The sequence below is a fragment of the Haemaphysalis longicornis genome, unplaced genomic scaffold, assembly GCF_048455015.1.
Source record: "Haemaphysalis longicornis isolate Haplotype H1 unplaced genomic scaffold, Haemaphysalis longicornis Haplotype H1 scaffold_3, whole genome shotgun sequence".
In the NCBI taxonomy this organism is placed as follows: domain Eukaryota; kingdom Metazoa; phylum Arthropoda; class Arachnida; order Ixodida; family Ixodidae; genus Haemaphysalis; species Haemaphysalis longicornis.
This window is the reverse complement of record NW_027526335.1, coordinates 47,240,226-47,255,280: the sequence shown is the minus strand read 5'-3', so window position 1 is coordinate 47,255,280 and position 15,055 is coordinate 47,240,226. Positions and strand designations below refer to the sequence as shown.

The 15,055-nt window shown below is 44.4% G+C and overlaps 1 protein-coding gene across 22 annotated transcripts in view; it reads right to left on the bottom strand.

Moving 5' to 3' along the window:
- Nucleotides 1-15,055, bottom strand: part of Atp8a (ATPase phospholipid transporting 8A1) — a 126,648-nt gene that overhangs the window by 30,788 nt on the left and 80,805 nt on the right. For all 22 annotated transcript variants that reach the window (XM_077703096.1, XM_077703097.1, XM_077703100.1 and 19 more), the window contains 15 exons: nucleotides 13,856-13,925; nucleotides 11,962-12,089; nucleotides 11,286-11,365; nucleotides 11,039-11,079; nucleotides 10,884-10,940; nucleotides 10,304-10,412; nucleotides 8,684-8,814; nucleotides 6,658-6,824; nucleotides 5,464-5,521; nucleotides 3,852-3,963; nucleotides 2,766-2,848; nucleotides 1,914-1,963; nucleotides 1,613-1,682; nucleotides 870-957; nucleotides 623-675 (listed from right to left, as the gene is read on the bottom strand). In XM_077703096.1, coding sequence (XP_077559222.1) covers nucleotides 623-675; nucleotides 870-957; nucleotides 1,613-1,682; nucleotides 1,914-1,963; nucleotides 2,766-2,848; nucleotides 3,852-3,963; nucleotides 5,464-5,521; nucleotides 6,658-6,824; nucleotides 8,684-8,814; nucleotides 10,304-10,412; nucleotides 10,884-10,940; nucleotides 11,039-11,079; nucleotides 11,286-11,365; nucleotides 11,962-12,089; nucleotides 13,856-13,925 — 1,297 coding nt within the window. The remainder of the gene's footprint in view (nucleotides 1-622; nucleotides 676-869; nucleotides 958-1,612; nucleotides 1,683-1,913; nucleotides 1,964-2,765; nucleotides 2,849-3,851; nucleotides 3,964-5,463; nucleotides 5,522-6,657; nucleotides 6,825-8,683; nucleotides 8,815-10,303; nucleotides 10,413-10,883; nucleotides 10,941-11,038; nucleotides 11,080-11,285; nucleotides 11,366-11,961; nucleotides 12,090-13,855; nucleotides 13,926-15,055) is intronic.

The following is a 15,055-nucleotide window of genomic DNA, read 5'->3' as shown; positions in this document are numbered from 1 at the left end:
CCTATTCGTTTTTTATTTTCCGCGTCTAAGTTAGAGGAGAGAAGGGAGTGTGGGCTCTGTCGGTGGTTGAATCCACCTTTCTTCCTCCTTTTTTGCGACCCTGAAACGATGCCCCAGCTCTATCGGTCGATTAGCAGACCCGCCGAAAAACCACACTCTAAACGATATTGTGCTTTGGGCAACCACATTATAAGCGGTACGCTTATGCATTGAGTCCTACGGGACACCTATTGGTGGCCAAAAATACCCGTGTTATATCCGGTCGCGCACTATAAGCAGTTACGTTGTAAATGGTCTACCAGTGTAGTAAGCGCTTCGTGATATATTTTCTGCGAGGCTCGTCGTAAGAATAAATGGCAAGTTTATGTACACAGACATGGCATTCTGCTTCCTTTGCCTGCAAGCTCAGCTGCCGCCTACACAATCAGTTGCCGAACTGCTCCATGGGCCGTTGCAAAACAGAGGGGCCAAAAGATTAAACAAAATTTTCATCAGTACCTCGACGTCACTTATTAAGTGAACGTCGTCAACAACACAAAACTAAATACAGGCAGAATTATATAACTTTAAGATGCGCAGTAACACGCTATAGCGACAGAAATATCTGCCCCCCCATTCTTACCTCGTAGTACTCTGGAGAAATGTCCGCTTCTGCAAGGCATAGTGTTCGCAAACCTGCAATGAACGAAAAGAGTGCAGGAAGTGTGGTCAGAGCAGAAGTACCATAAGTTATACAAATGTACATGAAACAGTCGCGCAACTATAAAAGTTCTCTGGATGCCCTTAAAACAAACTACTCCCCCCCCTGCCCTTGTTTGCCACTTTTCCAGGCAAGTAAATGCATCAGCAAGCATAAAAACGATGCTAACCTTCGGCGGCAAACTCCTCCAAGTGCTTCAGGTTGATGTCCTTGTAGCTTTGACTCTCAGTTCCCAGTCGCTCGTAGATGACCGTGTCCTGTAAGCGCAATTTAAATCTACATGTCCTGCTAGAGCACAACTGGGCAGCCGCTACTTTCCCACTTGGCATGTCAGCAAAAACTCGACAAGACAAGCTTCATCACAAAGTGCACGCAAACTTCCTTCCCACCACATCCGGCCACATCCTAGCCATGTGCGCGAGACCTAACATTTGGAAACTGTAGCATTCCTTTCACTGCAAAGAGGCTTGTACAATACAGGAAACACAATGTCCTGGAGAGACGGCAGTTCAAGAACCCCATTGCTACTTAAACACGGTGGCATAAGCACGTGAGCCCTGTAACTGCACATTAAATTGTTAGCACCCAACTTGTTCGTCCTTAATTTAGTACCCATGTTGTTTGAACCCTTAATCCCTAACCATGTATACGCCTGATATATTTTCCAGATATGACAAGCTTCATGTGTAAATAATGCACCTAATATATTCGCCGAATTTGCCGAGATCCACGTGTAAACTTTCTTGTTACTGGAGCTAAACAGATTTCTTTGAATCGCAAAGTTTAAGTGGCTGATATAACTAGGCCCACACAGATTTGAATAGGAATTAGCACTGCATAAATGCAGCAGTCTGCGACCATGTTGGCTAAAAAAGTGGTAATAATACAAACAAACCATGGACAGGTACTTACGGCTCCTTTGCAGAAAAGCTTGATTTTGCCTTGGGGTGTCCTAACCAAAACGGACATCCGCTTACGGGTGCTATGAAAGATAACAATAAAAACAAGAGCATGCTTGAGAACTGCAGGGAGAAAAAGTAAACGTGCTCGGCTGGGAAGTTGAAGAAAGATATGCTTGAGCATAATTTAATCACCAACCAGCAAGTGCAAATGATGATGACGATGACCATCATAAAAAATAAATAAATAAGCTAAAATAAATAAAAGGTGCAAATAAAAAAAAAAAAAAGAGGGGGAAGAAAGAAACACTTACCTTGTAAACTCAATGACGTTCAGAATCTCGTACCTCTCATTTGCACCAAACTGAAAATCAAGAAATCAAAACGTCAAGCTCTACCTGGCTCTGTCATGAAACAGCCACAAAAGCAGTGGCTATGAAACAGGTACGCCACATGCACTTGCTTTAAGTGGGGCCATTGGTCTTAAAACCACTTCTTTTAATTTCCAAGTAAACTTTGTGAAACTTGTCAATCTTGCTGCTTTTTCCCCACTGATTTCAAATATGCCATTATTTTTGCCGCTGGTGAATTCATTCCCAAGATAATTAGAGATAATTAGTCATTTTTGGAGGAACAACAGACAAGACAGTGTTGGTCATAAAACTGTAATCTTTATATTTTCCAATACTATGAACCCTGCTGAGTGCAATAACAATCAGTTTTCTGATGCACCGCTTGGAACTAATTTTACAGCTCATTAAACTTTGCTTGCACCAGTGGCAAGGAACCATTTCGAAGGCCCATTTTAAACACCAAAGTTTAATGAGCTGTAAAATTAGTTCCAAGCAGTGCATCAAGTAATCGATCCCCTTATTGCACTGACCAGGCCTCATAGTAATGGGAAATATAAAGATTACAGTTCTATGACTAACACTGTTTTCTCTATTGTTCTTCCAAAAATGGCTAATTATCTCTAATTATCTTGGGGAACTTGACCAGCTGAAAAAATAATGCCGTATTTGAAATCAGCGGGAAAAAAGCAGCAATGCTGGCAAGTTTCACAGAGCTTACATAAAAATTAAAAGAAAGTGTGCGTCCATTCCTGCGCTCCCTCTGCCAACTAGCGTGGCACATTTCTAACCAAAGAGACGAAGAATGTGCCTCACAATGTTCACAGTCACGTGCGTCGGCGTCCTCGTTGTGAAGACAAAGCCCATGTCTCGAGCACCCTTGACAAGCGCTCCTTCATCTGAAATCATATTAACAAACATTGTGTCATCATGTTTGCGAGTCAACACTGGCACCAGGTACACACAGCTCACAGCTAGTGCACAAAAGCACAGCAGGAACACAGCCAAGTAAATGCGTTGCATACATGAGATTCTGAAAAGTTCGCGATTAACAGTGCTATTCGCTCAATGCTGTCCACCATTTCTTTATGCACTAAAATCAGGACGAGCATGAAGATGCGGTCACTGACCAAGCCAAAGTGAAAACAGAGACGTTTCGAAGCCCATACAGGTTCTTGATCACACTAAGCAGGCAAGAGCCGTAAGTTGCTTCTTATCTATAAGACGCGACTTACGGCTCTTGCCTGCTTCTTGTCTATAAGAAGTGACTTACGGCTCTTGCCTGCTTGGTGTGATCAAGGAACCCGTATGGGCTCCGAAACGTCTCTGTTTTCACCTTGACTTGGTCAGTGACCGCATCTTCATCCTCATCATGATACCTGACCAGACGAACTTTCGTCGAACTCTGATTACATAAAACAAGGACAATCCACATGAGTTTTAAATTGAGTAGTCTGAGTGTAGTAACCCCATTTTCCTGCCTGTCAGCGTTTTGGTGTGCCTGGCATCGAGATTGCTATCCAAGATTGTATACAAGTATAAATGAAAAAAGTAGCAAGCATTGAGGCCATCAGACAATCAGCGTTATGCATTTCAGGGTTGTTAGTCAAAGGCACGCACGCAAAAGTCGCAGTGTTAGACCCAAGGATGTCTCAAGGTCATTGATTGACCTTGAAAAGTGTGAGTAGCAGTTCAAGGATGTTTAGCGTTGACTGAGAGAGCTTTAAAGCCCCACTGCTATCCCGTCATAGAAACAGCGCAGGACCTGACTAGCCCAACTAGCTTTGACGAGTTGTCAAACCGGCCACTTTTTTTTTCACCCACTTGACAGAGGTGCAGGGCTACGAGGCTACGTTTTAGGTGACAACGGAGTCAAAAAGTGCTTGTTCGCACAAACCTTACCCGGAGAGGCAGCCTGGTACTTGATGTGCTGAGTCTCACTGTCAACTTCAGGGACCACTGTGTGGCAAACAGCCATCAGTGTGAAGAACTCGCGCACGTAAGGGGTGGCAGCCTGATCATCCAAGGAAATGAAAAGAGGGGGGGGGGGGGGGGGGAAGAGTGGTTAAGCATCCACACAAACTAGCCAATCTTTTAAATAAACTACAGTCAAACCCGGCTATAACGAACCCGGATAGAGCGAATTATGCTATATATCGAACAAAAATAAATCAGTTACGGAAATACATGGGAAACATATTCCTTATAACGAAGTTCACATCCGATATATCGAACTCTGGGCGCCTAGAATGGCCGCCAAAGTGCATGATCTTGGAGCAGCGATTGAGATGTGGGTTGGCCGCAACCACGAAGCAATAGCCGCGACTGAGACATTGCGCCTCGCACAGAGCGACGTGGCGACCAATACTTTCTGTAACTGTTTCCGATGCGTGGGACTCGCGACGGAACCCGCCCTGTCAGCGAGTTCGGACCATTGAGGCAGCAGCATTGGTGAACTGTGGGAAGAGCTTGTCAGCGTTCCCGATGATTTCGCGAGTGAAATCTGTCCGACGCTTATAATGAAGCGCTTTTGGCAGTCGATGTGCTCTGCCAATGCTTCTTAGATTTTTGAGGACGAGGACTCAAACTGGTGCAAACAATGTTTCGTGTAGAGAATGCTATGCTAGTTGAGGGAGTTAAAACAAAAGTGAAAACAAAAATCACTGCTTTTTTTTGCAACGTGAGCAGTTAAGGCGGAAAGTAGCTTTATTACTTGCAATAAATGGATTATTCTGGTATGGTAATGGCTATTGCACTGTGTTCGTTTCTGCATACGCGGATGGTGGAATTGGTGCGGGGAGGGCTCCCGCAGATTGCGAACTCGTAACAATAAGCTCGTTATAGGCGGGGTCGGCTATACCGAACTATTGGATATATCGAACTATTAGCAGTGCATAATGCAGTTCGCTATAAACGGGTTTGACTGTATACAACAAACAAGCCTCGTGCATATGTATTGAATGTAGGAGAATGCGCACGAAAAAGTTAATTGACACTGAGTGTATGCTGAGCATAAGCCCAAGAGTACACAATGCATCCAGCAGCTAGAAGCAACTTCCCACAGAGAGCAGGATCTAAACACAGAAGATGACATGTGGCAACGGACGTGTTCTGATGCAAGACCTGACTAAAAAAAGAAATCGTTATCCCTGCTTCAACAATATGGTAACAGATACATAGGGAAACAAAACTGGATTAGGATTGTCCCTTTTTCTTGGAAGGCTCTACCCCGGTATTCTGAATTCCTCCTCCACTTGAGCCTTCAGTCAAAGAGATCCTTTAAAGAAATTTTCGTGTGCAAAAGCATTGTGGTGTCCTCCACTCAGCCACATCGTGGGAACACGAGGAGTGGAGAAGGGATTCAAAATACTTGGGTTAGCATCTTTTACAACTTAAAAAATGCTTTTCAGTAGAGTAGAGAGCATGAAAACAAGGGCAGGTGGATATTTGACTAATTTTTTTTCTTTTGGCATCGGGGGTTTACATCAAACCTTGTGAACCGTAAAAGACCTACCGTGTTTTTTCGAAGAATATCATGAATTTCTTTTGGGTCCAACCCTTCTTCTAAGGTCCTGCAAGCATTAGAAATGAATTCATGTAAAGGAGAAAGAGGAAAAAAGACTCAAATGTAAAATTTACCAAACGAAATGAGAGGTGGCTTTGACTAGTGAAGTTGGGTAATGCGTGGGAATACCTTTTTAAGGGATCAAAAAATATTTTTAACAAATTTAGCCCTGCATGGTCATTCAGAGTGGGGGACTCTAGTTATATAAACTACGCGTACCTGCACCACTGTTGTAAAGTGAGTAAATAGCCCAATGCAAATCTACTCGTACTTCTACCAGAACTTTTCGTTTCCAATTCAGGAATTTTGCCAGAGAGGGAGGAATTCTGTCCGCTCCCCGCAGCATAGTGGCATAGATCATGTTTACAGGGTGCCAGACGGCCCTTTCCATGCCATTACCTGCGTACCATGCACACAAACTGAACACGCAACACCAAATTCTTATCCTTTCGATCAATATAACAGGACTCCCCGATCTGGTCCACAACCTCAGTTGCTACTATGCAATTTATGCAGTGTATATTATGCAGTTTCTAATAAGGATTTTGCACGGACCATTGTAACCATAGCTACCATAACCATTGTCTTTATATTTATTTAGGAGAAACGTTCTGCTGAAATATACCATGAAAACAGCATCTCGAAAGGTCACTGAAACAGGCACAATTAGGCATGCGCAAATTTGTATCCATTTTAGTCCTTTCAATCCTGCATGCCCACCATTTGGTGATGACAATCTACATTTCTCAAATTGGCGGCAGAGCTAGCACGTCTGTACTCCTTCAACACGCTTACAAAGCAGGACATGCAAAATCTGGATGGAATCACAACTAAAATGTTCTGTTTAAGAACAAATGGACATTTTGCTAATGACCACCCAGTTGTTTTTCCTCGTAATTTGTTTTCAACAGCAAGGAAGGATAACTGACTGATTGTGGAGTTTAACGCACTGACACAACGCAGGCGATGAGGCGCGCCGTAGTGGAGGGCTCTGGATTAATTTTTACCACCTGAGGATCTTTAACGTGCACCGAAATCTCGAACACACGGGCGTTTTCGCCTTTTGCCTCCATCAGAAAAGCGGCCGCCACAGCCGGGAATCAAGACACAGTACAAGATCAATCATTGAAGGGGGTTACTCACCCATAAATTTTTCCCGCAATGCTACAGCGCTTGAACTCCATGATGTTACAGGTGAGGGTGCCCGTCTTGTCAGAGAAAATGTACTTGACCTGGCCCAGTTCCTCGTTCAGGTTCGAAGTCCTCGCCATGGCCGGCGTGTCGGTGTCTTCGTGGTACATCTCCGCGTCCTGGCCAGCGAGCAAGGAGCACGTTTTTTGCGGAGCACTTTTGTGAGCACATCGGACACACATGTTCCTCCCTGACATTCTGAAGAAGTGGTACCTCATCTCAGCATTATCTGAAACTGCTGCTAAGTAATCCAGTGATTCATTATAGTGAGCATCCAATTTACGAAAGCTAATTTACACCGGCCAAGAGTTTAAAAACTTTCTCTGCTTTATTTTCTTTTTTCATCCCCGCTAGTTAAATTGTGATCGGATCATCTGACTGCTAAAATCATTTAAATGTTCTGAGACACCCAATAAATATAAACGATCTTGGTACTTAATAAGATGCAAATAGAGCTACACGCGGAAGCAAGAACACCATATACCGCACTGGATTCTACAGAAATGATAGTATTCCTTCGGCTACTTAAATGCACAAATTTTGGTCTGTCTGCGTGTATGTACAAATGCCCCAAAAATTAAACGGAGCAAGGGTTGGAGATTTTGAGGGGATTTCTCCGCCACGTGCCTAGCCAGAAACCTGTAAGTGACTCTTCAAGACAGTCATTCTAGAATAAATTCGGGTCGCATATATTCTATTTATGCTGGCAGCCGCATAAAATAGAAATTATTCTAATTTCACAAAGCCGTACTCCGTTTACTTTGGGGGGCACCTGTACATCTGTCTGTCTGTCCCTCAATTCACCAATCCAGCCAAAAATTAAAACTACTCTTCAATGAGGCATTTAATGGTCAAAAGATTTCCGAAAAACTAAATTTAAAAGCATAGTTCGTACTTTTCGACACTGTTCATCAAAAAGAAAACATTAAGAATATTTAAGGCAAAACATAAATAAATAACTGGTACTTGCTGTGTTCATTCAATTAAAAATTGACATGCGCACAATTTTTGCTATAGCAAACCAAAAACCACATTGAAAACAATATTTCAGCCACAAAATACAAAACGGGCTTATGCATGAGCCTTGGTCTCGTGGCTTGAGCACCAGGCAGAACATTAACAAAAGGAGTGGGAAAATTGAATTCAATTGAGCAAACAAACACACGGCCAATTATTTAGTGTTAATACTATTATTATTATCATTATTACAAGCCGGAACAACCTTAAGCCTTATCGACTACAAAGAATTCAAAGAGAAAGCTTTACCTTTAATGTGAAAAAAATATTTTATGACAGTAAGAACGAAAGGAGTTTTCTCTAGCTTTCCAGCATAAAACATTTCGGCCTCACTCGGGGCGCAAGCTTGTGCATTGAATTCTTTACGGCCTGCACGATTGGGGCTTGGCCTAGAAAATTTTGACAAAGACTGTACATGCATGCACCACCCACGTGTGTGCATCTACAGCAGACCAGAAGTACAAAAATTTCCACTCATCCAATTAAAACCACTGTCTAAGTACACGCTGAAACCCCCCCCCGCATAATATACTTTGATTCGTGGTTAACTTTTCCACCAAAATAATGTACCACTACCACAGCCAAGATTCCCTAAGGTGCTGTTTCTATCCCTAGATCCAACAACAAACTCTGGTTTGCCGTTGCAAGTTAGTCTTGCTAGAGACCTTGCCACGAACTGGAAACAATGTGTAGCACCACAAGTTTTTACTTCCATCTCTCTTTACTTGAACCAAAGTATAGTTATGAAAGCTCCTACACTGCAGAATGACTAAGCAGGTCTGTGCCAGTTAAAATAGAAGCTCATAAATGTCTGTTTATCCTTTGCCACACTCAAGTACACAAAATACACCCCTACTTGCCGACAAACTGTTTGCTTCCTTTTGCTCTCGACAAACCCAACCTGTGCCTATCTTAAAGCTGCAACATTTCAGAAGGAAAAAAGTGCGGGCGGCATGCGTACCATGTTGATGAAACTGGCCTGTATGAACCGCACCATCTCCAAGGTCACCTGCAGGCTGATGGGGATCAGGTTGTTGTACAGGATGATGAAGGTCAGGAAGTTGTAGCCAAAGTTGCTATTGGTGCTCAGGTCTGCAATGCAGGTCGAAGAAAGACAGGGCACGCAGCAGAAATTGCTTAGCCACAGAATAGGCAAGCACCAGCAGGTCAAGACAGAACTGTGATGAGACGCTCCCTTTACGCAAGGCAAATTCAGTGACCCCTATATTCTCACACTAACCGTCATGCCACATTCACATGTAATATGCATAAATTTGTTACGAGTGTTGCCGTTATAAGTTTTAAAAAATTGGCGCAGCTTGCACTAGTGGTGTACAGCGGAGCTAGTGTCGACCTAGTGGTTTTGCTAGGTTTTTCTAAGCTTTACTAAATTTTGTTAGGTTTTGCAATGTCCTTGCTAGGCTAGGCCAGTGTTGAAGGGTGAGGCCAGGGTTTAGCTGGATTTTAAAGGACGTTCCAGTTGGTCCTACACACTGACAGCGGATCCCACGGGGAAGAAGCTATGTTGACTCTCAGCTCTACTGTTTTCTCCAGCCTTGCACCACTAGTGCAAGCTCTGACAATTTTTTTTCACTTTAGTTGTTCAAGAAAGACTACCACCTATAAAATGGTACAGTAAGGGGTGCACATACGAATACGTCCCTTGTGCTCACACTCGAGCAGGCACGACAGCCGGCTTCACTGTTATATAATACCCTATCTGCGGTGGTGCACCCTTCAGAGGCATTGCAGTTTTTTTTTTTTGCTTAGTATGTTTTAAGTAACATAACCAGACCAAGCTCATAAAAGTCTTAACTTGTTCCTGCATTGAAGCAAGTCCTAAGGTTGTCAGTGTTCTTCATAAAAGAAACACTCGCACATTAAAAGGGCTCTGAACCATCCCCTGCCAATGTCATTCAAGTACTAATCTCCTCTCACAAGAATACAATCAGTTTCAAAGAAGTCACCACGTGTCAAGAAATAGTACAATTTTCCCCGCCTCCACAGTGCTGTTTGTAATGCTGACAAAAGTACCACTGCACTGGCTCAGAAACGGGTGAGCCGACAGTGCGCACACCAGTGAACAACCACTGATGAACACTAATGGCAAAAAGATATGTTTTAGGTCACCCAAAGAAGCTCTTCTCCCATGATTACTTTGGCTAAGTGCTTGCGGCCTGGTCACAGCATCGCGCTTAAGCAGGGTTACCTGCAACAGGAAAAACTTTTGAACACAATTAGAAACCGCTGTACGCTATGCTGGCCCCTAGGGCTAAATTTCAGCATTTCTGCGCTTTCTAACGGAGGCGGTTTCGCTGCTACAAACAACACTGACTCAACAGGCTCAAAATGGCTGAATAAGCCATTCAATGCTATTCCACAAATAAATGTTGGGAAGGGGTGGCAACACTTTGCACCGTAACAGTAAGCTACCTGCAAAATTTGTAAAAAGGCAATGTTCAGCCCAGATTTCCTCAAACCGCACAATGGCGCTTGTAAATGTTAAAAATGTGTTTCAGTACCCATTAAGAGAAACACAGTGGTTAGAGCTAAAAAAAAGCGCTGGGCAATGGGTGCATACCATCTAAGCCAAGGTACCAGTCTGTGTCCACATGCTTTGAGGTCCAGATCTCGCTGGCCACAGAGCTTATCAGTGCCAGGACTATGAGCAGCAGAAACAACATGATGATCTGCAAGTGGCCACAACATCTCAGTCAGCTCATTGGCATCGAGCCGGTGCAAGCATTGCTTGGGTTAACACTTACACTCAAGTGTCAAAATCAGCAGAGGGCTTAAGTATAAAAGGGAAGTTAGACAGGGCGTAACATGAATGCACCTAAAAACAGTTTTAAGCACGAGTACAGGCCCATGTTCTGTCTAAAATGACATTTAAGTCATGACCGAGAATCGCAACACTTGTTTCAGTTGCGCTTGCCCCCACACAAAAAAAGAAACCGTTAACAAGACATCATCCTGCTAACTTTTCGAGCCAGCTTAAAAAGAAGCACCTGGATGAAACCGATTCCTTCCTTCAACTTTTTGCTCGAAAACTTCCAGATGGAGCACTCCTCACAGGAACACTTTACATATTGAGGCTGCAGCCAACAGTATTACGGAAGTGTCTGCAGTTAAACTTTTTTCGCAGTATGAGAATCGCGTACCTGGGTGTTGGTGACCTTGTCCACCGTAGACCGTTTCAGTGGGGCAGCGGTAGAGTTCTGCGCAGAAAAATAGGGCAAGAAGGGCAGTGTAGTTGGACTCCACCCACGCTTCTAGAGTTGCAAAACTTCCCGTATTAAACTGAAAGTGCACTAACCATCATTAGCTTTGTTTCATGGCCCGTATAGATGACAATACCTGCAAAGCAAGGAATGAATGAATGAATGAATGAATGAATGAATGAATGAATGAATGAATGAATGAATGAATTCTTTATTTCCACTTATATACATCTATATAAATAGCAGCCCAGTCAGAATAAATGGCAGGACAGTCAGACAAGCCCAGCAAAACATCTGAGCTTACTGTCGCCACTGCTTTTGTTGAAAAAAACAGGAACATACCGAACGCCCACGTCGTGTTCTTCAACATGGCTCCACGAAGAAGGATCTGGTCAGGACTCAAAGCGCATGTCTTTGCAGGCCTTGAAAAAAAGAGAGCGGGCATCCCAAAGGTTACCACATCATTAATGTTATCCCATTTTTATTCAGCCGGCGGCATTGTCCGCAATGTTTCAGTTCTAAGCCTTCTGCAGTAGCCTAAGCACCTAAGCAAAGCGACAACACCACATGAACGGTACTTTGGATAATAACTAAGGAAACAATAACAAAACTAAAAACAGAGAGGATAGAAATGACGTAAGAAAAAATGCCAGTAAAACGGCATTGCACACGTGGGACAGGGTACCAGTGAGCAAAACTTTCGGGCAGAAAAACCGTAACAGCTGCTTTGAATTTCGCAACGAAAACAGCTTTTAGGTAGGTTTAGGACCTACTACGAGGAGATTCACAACAACGTGCCGGTTTAAGCCAGGAAATTCAGCTATGCATTACAAAAGCAACGCCCTGAAAGCTGTCACCACATGATTAATTTGGACAATTAGCAACCATCTGGAAACTCTAAAAGGCCTCGTATGGTTTAGACTGCCAATATTTGTCACCTTGCGCCAGCATGCATGTGACACCTGTGCGTGAGAAAGAGAGAGCATGTTCCGAGTGAATGTGCAAGTCGTGCACTCACTTGGGGTTGTTGATGCGTATGTTGCCCGTGAACTCGTACAGGTGCCGGTTTGGCAGTTCACACTCCACATAGCCCTCCATCTCTGATAGGCTCTTGGTGGTCAGGAGCACTGCGGTGTCGGTAAGGCCCTGGCAAAAGAGATAAGGCAAGGTTTCAAAGATATCAATTTCATCTTACAAATTCCCTCACCCGTTTGCTGTCACTGACATACTGGTACGTTTTCGCATTTCCCCTCTGCCGTGTCACTGACGTACCGGTACGTTCTCCATTGAGTGTTCAAAAATTTGTGCCATAGCGCAAAGTGGGCGTGCCTGAACCGTTCGCGCCATCTGTCAAATCTTTCTAGTACGTAGTTTGTATTTTCACTCACTAGTTCTCTGCAAGTGTATATTGAAGAGTACAGAGCGACTGCGCCCGCCCTTCATTACTGGGGGGTTTGGTAGCACAGCGCGCTGTGCTCTGCTGGGATGAGTGACCATGCGGCCTGTGTGCGATTACACCTGGACTGTTCGCGTCATTTTTTGAATCTTTCTAGTAGCTCGTATTTTCACTCGCTAGCTCCACAACGGTATATTGAAGACTACGGAGCGACCACGCCCACCCCTTCATTGCTGGTGGATGGGTCGTTCCGCTTGCTGTACTCTGCCGGGATGAGTGACCATGCGGCACACGTGCGATTACAGGTGCAAGGGCTGTTGTGCCATCCGAAATGGGTTTCTAGGTTTTTTTTTTTTATTCTGTTCCCCCATCTGCTCCGGTGTGACAGGCTAGCCCAGCGTGCCGTTGCCTTTCCGATAGACCGAAACATGACTCAATCGCGGTTTTCGCTCGCTCATTTCTGTGCGTTGTACAGGATGCTGAAAGTGCTCCCTCCATGGTTACTTTTTCAGATGGCTGACCGCGCGGGGCCTTTGACAATGGACAGGAGCGATAGTTCTTCAATTCCGACCCGAATAAGAGCCGAGGTGAGATTCGCATTCTGAGAAACGAACTCCTATCCCCATCGCACCCTTCTTCACGCGATCTACCCCACCATATACCTGGCCACCTGCAATTTCTGTCCCTTGCCGGGCACGCTTTACCACCAAGTATGGGAGTGCGGACAAACCCCAGGCCTACCCCCCAACCCTTCCCCCTCTTACGAGCAGTGGGTGGCCTGCCTGAAAAGTCCAGACCCTGGGCCTGGACTGCCAGCCAAGCCCAGGGCATCCCGGACTAGGGACGCCCCCCACCGGGCGGGTGCCCTAACAGCAGCACCAGCGCTCGTGGAATAAACATTTATTCCTCCTCCTCATCTCCTCATCCGAGGGAAAGGGTGTGAGTTCCACAGCGTCAGATCCCGATGTTGAAACGGTGGGGTCGTCCCGGAAGCGTGCACAGAAAACTGAAATATCTGGAAGGAAGGTGATTTCTAACCCAGACTCTTTTCTTTCGACGTGTTAAGTTCCAGAAGCCATCATAGTCAAATAAGTCATTATGTTCCTCCCGTCATATTTCGGAAACCAAGCCGACACTGGGGGTGCGTCTTGACCAGAAACACCCGATAGTAAAAGGGTTAATTAAACAGGAGTGGGAAGCCGCATGTTGAGGTACACTTTCACTTTAACTGCGAAATGGGTAAGGCATACATACATTCAGCTATCGTATATGCTTGAAAGGCTTACATTCTTTCCTCAGAAGTAAAAATGGCACCACTTAGTCAAACCAACAATAAACACAGCGTTTTTGTTAGCAAGATGGCATCAGTGGCTTTTACACATGCCGCAGCTTTTACTTGAGAAGAAGACAAAAAATCTTCAAGTAAAAGTCAGGAACCACTGAGAACGAACTCCATAATATCAATGAAGTATCAATGACCACAACCATCCCCGTGAGTGATACCTGCGTCCCTTACCTGCCTAATTTTGAGGTTTGTTTCACCATCAAGGTTGGCAGTTTCAATGTAGCACATTCCTTGTGGTTCACTGCAAAATCAGAGGCAAGAAGAACTCATATATCATTCTAAACCAACGACCACACCTCGCTAGCAAGAACCACAGCACATGAATCTAACGCCACATGCAACAGGTTTGTGAACGAGATGCTGTGAGTGGAATATTATTACGAGAGAACAAGGTTATGCACCCTACAGAATGACATTCCCTTGGGCTGATCTACTAGCACACCACTGCCCAAACACATGAGAAAGGAAAAGAAGGTAATAGATGGGGATGTACTTCAGCAGAGGTATACTAAGCCTAAATCTTTCTTCCCAATTCAGACTAAGCCAAGACAAGACAAAGACGAAAATTGGTGCGAAGTGATGCATCATTTCAGTGGTATCTCTCGCACAAAAAGCCTCCGCACTTTTCTTGATTTGCTAGATTTTCATGTCCTCTGCCGAATTCCAAGTTTGGTAATCTGAGCCAACGAAGAAAACTGGTGATTCCAGCCTGAAACAACTTGTCTTGAATAATTTTTTATAGCCACCACATAACCCCATAATAAAACCAGCTGCTTGCCTCCCTCAGAAGCATTTCTGGTCATGCTTCTCGTGTTCTCTGGCGGGTTATCTCCTCAAAGCCCTTTGCTGTGGCTTTCATCGGCACGCCACCTGGCCTCATTTTTGCCGAAAGCTTTACTTTTGCCGAAAGCATTGCTTGCAAAAACTTTCCACGGCAAAGACCATGAACAAATGCTGACAGCGCAGCTGCATTTTTACAAGTAGCTGTGCACGTGCACGCTTGGCTTTCACCATTGGAAATCCAATGCCTAGACATGCTCCTAAATGTGCATCCAGATGTAGCCCATGACCATCTTTAGCTTTCATACTGGTGCTGGATCTACTTGGCCCTTTAATTTTAACCGATAAATCAAAAACAGTGTAGCATTTCAACCAGCCACTGCTTCCAATGTTTCCATGTTGCACTCGGCAATTTGTGAAGCACCGTTTCGAGAAGACATTTCTGTCTTGGGTTTTTTTCTTTGCCTAATTATGTATTGGCATTTCGTTTCACCAGAGACGAAAGCCTCGGCCAACATGCATGCAAGACCAACTGTGGACGTGGGCACAATAAACACTGGGCAACTACAGGGTTGCCGTCAGCGACCCTGA